The following is a 9,163-nucleotide window of genomic DNA, read 5'->3' as shown; positions in this document are numbered from 1 at the left end:
TTTAGAAGATGAAGGGCCTGTGAGTGTGTACAGCCATGTTTGTTACCTAAGAAGCAGTAACTAGAGGCAGAGAAATAGGTCAGAAAATCTGATATCACCTGTCTTAGGGAGGAGCCTAGATGAGTGGGTTCAAAAGATAAATTCCCAAAACAGTTTCAAAGTGCTCCCCACACCACCACCAGTTTAACCTAAAGCTCCAGAAAGCCTCCAAGACTTCTGATAGGCAATTCTCTTTCCTGGTGCATCTCTCTAATCCTGATAGGCTGATCCAGGAAGCGAGCCTCTCCACAGAAGCCCGGCCTTCAGCCAGGTGGACCAGCTGAGCTCACCTTCCTTTGGTCATGAGAAACACTTAGGTCCCCTGTTCACGCAAGAGCAGGAATTTGCTGGGTTTAAACCCCTGGATTACACTATAAAAATAGCACACAAAAATTAGTCACTGAATTTCAGAATAAAATAAACTTTATTTGTAAAGTATTCACCAAGAGAAGCATTAAAATAAGGAGGCTCAGGAAATTTTGTACAGAAAACTGTTCCTCCAGCCCTTTTGTTATCACCTCTGCTACAGCCACTGAAGACAGCAGACAAATTGAAGGTATAAAGAGATGTTTGCATCTACACTTACAAGAAGAAGAGCTATAATAAGAAGTGTGCTAGTTCACCTAAGAAATACCTCCCAGTCTCACTTCATGGTTTTCTTTCTTCCTTGCTTCCTGCTTTTCTTCCTTTCTTTCTGATTTAAAACTATATCCTCAGGCATATAAGGAAATGGACACATTCCAGGTAATGAAATAAGATGATCGAAGGTCTATTGTTTTCAAAATGCCAGAGCTTTCAGAAACTTTAGTTTACATTTTATCAAAACTCTCTGGCATTGGACTTTTTAAAAACTCATTCCACTCTCTGACAGTCCCTGATTTGCAAAAGAATTAGCAGACAAAAGTCACAATCCCCAGGATTCCGTCATCATTAAAATGAAATAGGCATCGGTGTCAATGGAAGCACTAACACCAGCATAATAGTTCAAAAAGTCTTCTTTTGAAACCTGAAGGGGATAAAAGGCAAGGGGAAAAGAAGGAAATGATGTCAAAATATGTTCATCATAGCAGAGCAGTTTACATTCTCCCTGAAGTCTTTTCTATTGAGTTTGGCCACCGGCCACCCAGCAGGCTCAGGCGAGTTGGGCAGGGGAGACTGGCTTGCCTTTTCGCTCGGAGACAGAACATTTGCAAGGGCCACCAAAAACCCATCTACCCACTGGCCAGCTACAGTTTCCCCACGGCCATCATTTCTTGCATTAAGATAAAAAGCCCTAGAGCTGGTATCCAATACAATGGCCACTAACCACATGTGCCTTTTGAAATTTAAATGAGTTAAAATTAAACACAATGAAATACTCAGTTCCTCAGTCACACTAGCCACCTGTGGCTGGTGGTGGACAGCTTGGACAATCCAATACAGGGCATTTCCATCATCTCAGAAAGTTCTATGGGACAGTGCTGCTCTAGAATATACTCTGTATGATCACACTTGGGGTCATTATCAATACTTTAAGGTAGAAAAGTTTATATCATAAATGAACAGATAAAAAGCTCTTTAGTGAAAGGGAGTCTAGACCAAACATACAGATAGGGATAAAACTAGAGAATGGGGCACCTCCCAGGACCCATGGGCACTCAGGAATAAACGATGCCTGGGGTTCAATAGAAGGGTGCAGGGGATGAGCTGGATGGAAGGTGCTAAAGGCAAACTCTCCCAGCTTCTCAAGTTGGCCAGGATATGTGTTAATGTTTCATGGCTGGCCCTGTGCTTCCTACAACCGGCAATAGAGGAAAGAGCAAAAACACAAAGAGCAGTAATCAGCCCCTGGTTCCATCTCTCTCCCCTCCCTCCTAATCTCCCCTGTTCCCTAATAGCAGCCCACAGAGCAACAATATTCCCCACAGTCATGGAAGCACCCCCAGAGGCCGGGTATTCTGGGAACTTGCTTGACCCCCGTTAGTGGAGAGTAGACCAACCCTGCAGGAAAAGGAATAGTAACATCAAATTTTCAAACTCTCATTCTTGGCTGTCAAAATAATGGTTTGATGGGTAATTACATTTTGTTCTTTTGAAAGCACAAGAGGGTACAATCTGAACAGGGCCTTATCATTTGCAAGGAAATTTCATCACCTGTAACTGAAACAGCACACAAGTAAAATTTTTAAAGGATCCAAAGGCACCATAGGGGGAGCAAACTTTTAAAGAAGCATGGTATGTAACATGTTAGCTAATAAGAAGAAATATATTCTGGAAACACTTTAAAATGGAAATATAAAAGCTAGATGAACTTTTATTATAAGCACATTTAATGTCTCAAGTCTTAAATTGCAGAAATTCTTTTAAATCAGAATTATGTTGATAGCAAGGCACAGTCTGATAACTGTGACAAAATGACACAGTTGGTATTATAAATTAAACCATATCTAACTTTGCAGCTCAAAAACTTCTCAACCTTTGGGTCCTAGAAATGATATTCTAACAATTGCCATTAAAGACAAGTTCTCAAGAGATCAGCTTCAAGACAGCAGAACAGAAGAGCACAGGGCTCACCCTCTCCCACAAATACATCAAAAATACATCTACATGTGGAGCAAAGCTCACAGAAAACCTGCTGAACTCTGGCAGAAAGCCTTGTACAGGTGGAACTACAAGGAAAATCATCACCAGACTAGATAAGCAAGGTCCTACTGTATAGCACAAGGAACTATATTCAGTACCTTGTAATGGCTTATAACGAAGAAGAATATGAAAAGGAATATACATATATGTATAAATGAATCACTATGCTGTCCACCAGAAATTAATACAACATTGTAAATTGACTATACTTCCATAAAAAAAAAGACAAGTTCTTAATTTCAATGCATACCTAGCTTGCCTCTAGAAACAGGTCTAGTGGTTTAAACCAAATATTTAAAATTTTATATCATAAATATCTGGGGAAATCTACGTTATAAAACATTGCTTTTGAGCATAATTTCTATTCAATTTCTGTGTAAAAATCCTAGCAAGAGACAACTTGCACATAGGAACACTTCACCATCTAGAAAATAGCTGGTATTTCAGTTATGCAAATAAAATATTATCATTTAACTATTGACCTGGGTTCGTTGTATACGTGGGAACTTTTTGCGACTAGCATACTAATTACGTTTGTATGTAAATGGATTTCTCCAAGCATCCGTAAAACATCGATGAATATAAGTAAGCACAGCCTTTATTCCTTAAACTACTGACTTGATTAAAGATCCCGATTTTTTTTTTAGTATAGATGAAACTGTAACAAGTAAATTGTCACTGAAACCATATCTAAATGAGCTCAATTATTGGAGCCTGAATTAATGGTGATGTACTATATTCAGCTTGCAGCTTCAAAGATAACCTTAAGTAAGTGGATGTTGAATGATATTGCTAAATGAGATTTTAGGTATTAGTATGAAATTGGTGGCATGGTATTTTATTGCCCAGTTTCCTTGGAAACTAAAGGAATGAGCTGGGTTTCCTGAGGTGGTGCCTACATTTGATAATAGCCTGTGTTCGAGCAGCACTTTATCCCATCAGGGAGGAAGCACTCTGGGACTCACAGTGACCCTGGAAGGCAGGCCACTCAGCATCTGTCATCTTCTCTCAACTGCAGGTCGCTGTTCTGTTCTAAGGCTCCCTTGGAGCACTGATTGTCTCCAGTTCCACGGGTGGCCTGAGCGTTTCTAGGAGACCAGCAACTCAAACTTTTCAAGTTTAAGATCAAGATGTTCCCAGAATCAATACCCAACCCTGAGTGCCAAGTGTTAAGGCCAGCAAAGCAATAGGTACCCAGGGCTTTGATGACGTGATTACAAACTACAGGCAGATCTTGCTTCAAATTTCAGGTGCTTGACCTCTGAGTCACTGGGTTCCTCATAAATTGATTATGAGGTCCAGAACAGAATAAAACTGGAGATGAGTGATGGTCGTGTGGGCAGCGTAAGGGAAAGCTGGGTGGCACCCTTTCCACATCTGAGCTCTTAGGAGCAAAGGTGGGAATCGGAAACCCCTGGTGCTCACAAGAACTCAGGTGAAACAGAAATTGCATCCACAGTGTCCAGTGGCTGTGAGGATGTTTATAATACTCCAGAGCAGTAATAAATAAACTCTGTTTGTGAACAAGACAGAGAAGAATCCAGAACAGAAGAAAAGAGGCCCTGACACTTTGAGATGTTCTTTCTGGGAGTCACAAGGTCCATGATCAAAACCTCAGCTGCTGGCTGGATGCTCATATTTGCAGTGGGTTTCTTCCCTGAGGAGCACCTTCCACTCTGTTTACAAGGGAAAATACTGGCTCTGGTGAAGCAGGTGTGAGAATGAAACAAGAAGGTTGTGCTATTCTCAGAGAGGAAGAGCTGTTTCACCACAACCTCTCACCGCACCAACTGAGATGGCAGAAGGAACTCTTCTCACCCAGCGCAGTTCTCAAAACCCCCATCAATCATGAGTTTATGTTTCTTTCAACAGATTTCACCTGTCATCTGTTTCATAACATATAATTTGGGGGGATTCATTTAGTGCATTTTTTAATTATAGCAAAAGAAATCACCATCTCTATCAAGGTTTATGTCATTTTCATATAAGCAACTTGAAGGGGTATAACTATGCTCAGAAACACGGCTTTCAAAGACTCAGTTACATGAAAATAACATCACATGACAATCTGTCGGAGCCTTGGCACCTTTGATTTTCCCCTGAATCACAAGCATTTCTAAGCTTTAAAACTTTGCTACGTCTTTCAACAGGCTCTTTGTTTAAAAGAACAGCCTATAATTTCCAGGAAAGCAAGTTTGCTGACTCATCTGAAAACCTGGAATTTGTGAAGTTTTTTATTGTATGCCCAAGAGACACATGCATAAATCCCAAAAAGTATGCTACTCCAAGGATGTTAGTAGAATTTCATGAAGAAAGAGCAGCAAGGCACCCACACACCATGCAAGAATGGATACATCTGGTTAATTTCACCTCCATTTGATTAAACATCAGCAGAATCAATTGCATCTGTAGGCAGCCTAATGAGGATCGAACCATGACCTGCCTGGACTCTCGTGGCTCAGTGAAGCGATCCACACGGGCCAGGAAAAGTGAAGGGCCAGACGGTGATCTACCTCCAAGAATAGAGGGGTATTTTTCTTGATTGTCTACATTCTTCAAATTTACTACAAAGTTCCTCAACACACCACCATGTGAAGGGTCCCAATCATCCTGCTTCAGAAACTGGATGGGACTCAGAGAGGGGAATTTCAGTGCCCAGTTCCATTCCTCTCTGATCTCTTGCAGACTGTGGGCAGTTAGAGTGGTCTGAAGGCCAGCAGTTTTGTCGACACTTGTTCTAGTGCATTGCCTATCCCCACAACCTAGACCAGAACATGGCACATGGCAGTGGTTCAGGAAATATTTTTTGATGAGATGTATTTTCACCCTAAAACCATGATGTATGCAAAGCAAATCTGCAGGCCCCCTTAGAGGGGATCCAGCTCTGCCTTGCAAGCTGCTGTTATGGTATGAAATGTGACTCCAAGCTCGCCAACAAACCACAAAAACCCTTAATGGTCCTCCAGGGTGCCCCCTGGGTCTGGGAAGAAATCCGATTAAAGTTTAAAGGACTGTGAAAATCTGCCCCACAGGCTGGCTGGAAGAATTCTGCCTCAGTCTACAATTCAACTGACGCATCCTGGGTTTCTCCGTCGTCCTCTGAATGCCTCTGAATGAAATTCAGGCAAGGTGTACACCAGCTCTTGAGAGTCAGGGTCTCCTCGGTTCTTGCCTGGGTTTGCCTTTGGAGGGGTTAGAACTTCAGATTCAGTACTGATACTGGTGGCTTATTCTGACCAATCCTGCTTCTCAGAATTTTTATCTACATTGTTCCCGTTTCGTGAAAAGCTGCCAATGTCATCCTCTCCTCTTTGGCTTATTTATGTAATTCCCTACCTGGGGTCCAGGCCCAGCAGGTGAGATGCTCCCAAGGGTTGTTTTAGAGAATTTTTTGTGTTTTATCTTCTGACCCAATGGTTACTTTTAAAAAAAAAATTTTTTTAATTGCAAATGGAGCAATGTCTCAAATGTGTAGGTTAAATAAACAAAAACTATACCCAGAAAAATATTAGCACATGATTTTTTTAATGGCCCTTGTCTGTTCTTCCCACTGCTACCAGAAGGAATAGAGTTAAATAGTGAGTGATTCCTGACAAAGGCAGAAATCACAGGTTAAGACTGAGAACAGGAGTGGGGTGATCTTTGACCACCAGGTTATTAGATCTGGTTTATGGAGTACGAGGGGGCCGTGGTGTGATCTTCGCTGCAGCCCAGAACCTAACCTTAGCAAGTGGTGATTGGATGTGACCAACTACACTGTGAGGCCCGGGTTATCTGAAATCTGATAGCTGTGCCTTGTGCCCCAATTAGACAGGAAGTAAGTACTACTGGGGAAGACAAAGCTGATAGCTGAAACCTAGTCCTTCTGAATCACATGCTAATTCTATGGCCCCAGTGAAGCAGAGGCATGAGTCATTCCAGAATCAAAAACACAAATTATCTAGAGCGGTAGGCTTGAAACCTATTGTGCCCAGGTGACCGGGACCTCTCCTTGGTCACAATCTGCAAGGTGCAGCCTGCAGAAAACACGGGTATTTTTTTCCGTACATCCCTTCATAATTTCTCCTGGCTTCCTACATCACTTCTATGTATTTCTTCAAAATACTTGGGATTTTTGGACTGCCACCCTCTACATAAGCCTAGATAATAAATCTGGTGGAAACCAAGACTTGTGCAATTAATTTGCCAAAGAGCTAGCTTCTCATATGGCGATGCTCTCATCCTCAAGAAAAGTGTCCCTTTCTAGCCTGTCATCAGGAGAACTGAGAGTTTAGTTTCTCAACAACCAACAAAGCAAGGTGTCCTTTTTAACGATGACTATAATTCTCATCCAGAAATATCTGTTTTTCCAATTTTTAAATCTATGTGTACCCTGATCTCAACTTCCAAATCTGCAAAGTAAACAGTAAACAAGTGAATTGGTTCAAAATAACTGTGTTCTGATCCTAAATCCAAAACCCCTTAAATATATAAGATCTTAAAGGGGACCATTACCCTCAATCCATCTCTCCAAACCAGGAGATGAGTGCAGCCAGGGAAAGAAGTGACAAAGATGAGGACTGTCCCTGAGTAACAAGGTCATTACCTTCAGTACCAGAGCCAGAGGGCTAGTCACTGTATTTTCATCTCTGGCCCAGTCACAGAACCCACAGCGAGAGCAAGCTATAGTTCCGATACCCGTTTTCCAGCAGTGGGGGCTGCCTTTGCTTAGAAGCCTTTCCTGGGGAGATTCTCACACATCAATGATATGAAACCAGAGCTTAGAGCTGGGAGGAGAAAGGCTTTGAGCCATGAAGTGTCAGGATGGAGAATCTGCTTTGGAGGGTGCCTGTGATCCTGGTCTGTGCCCCACCTACCTCTTGTGCATCATGAGCCAGCGGCAGAGAAGAGGGAGATGAATGTCCCACCAGCCCATTGGTGTGATCTGCCTACTTACGCAGGAAGATGTCCCGCATAAATTCTGAAAGCACAGCCCAGCCTCAGAATTTAACCACAGGAACAGTCCTGACTCTACCACTCAAGGAAATGGTCTCCAGTATCACACCAGGCCTTAAAATGACCCCAAAATATCATTCTAAATCTATTTCCCAAACTGACGCTTCCACAGGCAGAGAAACTAAAGATTCAGTTACAGAAGTGGAGGCTAACGTGGAGTCTCATTCTGGTCCCCAAATGAGGACAAAGGCACATGAAGATTTACAGCCAGTCATAAAAGTAGATGAATTCTTCTACCTAAAAATGGACCATCTGATAGGAGGTGGAGGAACACTGGGGTACACGGTTGGGATTATAATTTAAACACTCAAACTTTTATTAATGGCCATGGAAGAAATCAAAGGTTTATTTGACACCTATCAAATCAGCCTGGCTCTAGGAGATTTATGGATCTTAGTTTAATTAATTCCTATTTTAGAGCTAAGGAAGCAGCCTCAGAGAAATCACAGTTAAATGCTTACTGTCTTTATTTCTGCCCTAGAAAATGCAGTGCGTGTGGACAGGGAAGAAACACTGGGCTGAACATGAACTCAGATGTGATCCTGGTTCTGAGCTGATGTTTAATCACTTGGAGCCACATGGCAGCACTCAAGGCCCTGGTCCCCGGGTCATACATTTAGAGCTTCCAGGCGGTTCTCATCATGACGATGAAATACACGTCGGTGTCAATGGACGCGCTCACCCCGGCGTAGTAGTTCATGAACTCCTCGGGGGTCACCTGCAGAGGAAACGTCAGAAACAAAAGCAAAACTTGTCTTCTCCCCATCTCAGCGGAGGCCCATCTCCAGGACCTGTAAACGGCAGGGAAACTTCAGACAAGGAGGCTTTTTAGTGACACCGCTGAGGAACAGATCTAGAACAAGAGAAAACGTGAGGTTGAGGATGGCCAGGAGCGGGTGGCACAGAGAGGAAGAGAGTCTTGAAAACTTGCAAACCGACCTAAATGGAAAATGAGATGCAGGTCTCGTCTTTCTTTAGGAGCAGAAGCCTGTCTGTTCAGATAAGTGAGACTGAAACTCAGAATAAGAAACAAGCGTTCTGTAACTGCAGGGCACACCGCCTGTCTGTGACACGTCGCGAACACCGCCTCGAGTCCTTGTGTCAAGACAAGTACTGTTACACCTTTCAAAAGACAGAGCTCGGTCCTTGAGGGGAAGGAAACAGATTTCTCCTTAAACCCTCCTTGGCTTCATGCTCTTTTAAGGTACTCATTACTCATTTCAGGCACAGAATGAGTTAAAAAGCTCCCCTCTACCCCACCCGGGTTCTCTCTCCTCCCAGTTCCCTTGGAATATCACCTAATGTGTTTAATCTATGCTAGGATTTTATTTTACTTTACTTTTAGAAAGAAGAAAAAAGTTACCAATTTAGTTTTTAATAGGTGAGATGTAGGCTCCAACTCAACCATACTGGCTGACATGATTAGTTGATTCAGGCAAATAACTGTCTTCCTGTTTGATCTCTAAGACCAGTCAGGTTAGCCCGAAGTATAGGCCTGCTTACATGG

General features: G+C 42.6%; 1 protein-coding gene across 2 annotated transcripts in view; it reads right to left on the bottom strand.

The window, feature by feature from the left end:
• Window positions 1–779: 779 nt before the first annotated feature.
• The window catches only part of CAPSL (calcyphosine like), a 30,582-nt gene continuing 22,198 nt past the window's right edge, over window positions 780–9,163 (bottom strand). Inside the window, exons 5-6 of one of the 2 annotated variants that reach the window (XM_015235416.3) lie at window positions 8,271–8,374; window positions 780–1,045 (exon numbers count right to left, since the gene is read on the bottom strand). In XM_015235416.3, coding sequence (XP_015090902.1) covers window positions 8,273–8,374 — 102 coding nt within the window. In that variant the 3' untranslated portion in view covers window positions 780–1,045; window positions 8,271–8,272. Of the gene's footprint in view, window positions 1,046–8,043; window positions 8,375–9,163 lie in introns of those variants that run through there. The other variant, XM_006199664.4, reaches the window with a different exon arrangement.

This window comes from Vicugna pacos, chromosome 3 (assembly GCF_048564905.1).
Source record: "Vicugna pacos chromosome 3, VicPac4, whole genome shotgun sequence".
In the NCBI taxonomy this organism is placed as follows: domain Eukaryota; kingdom Metazoa; phylum Chordata; class Mammalia; order Artiodactyla; family Camelidae; genus Vicugna; species Vicugna pacos.
Note: the sequence above shows the minus strand (reverse complement) of the source record. Positions and strands in the feature narration are given on the sequence as shown.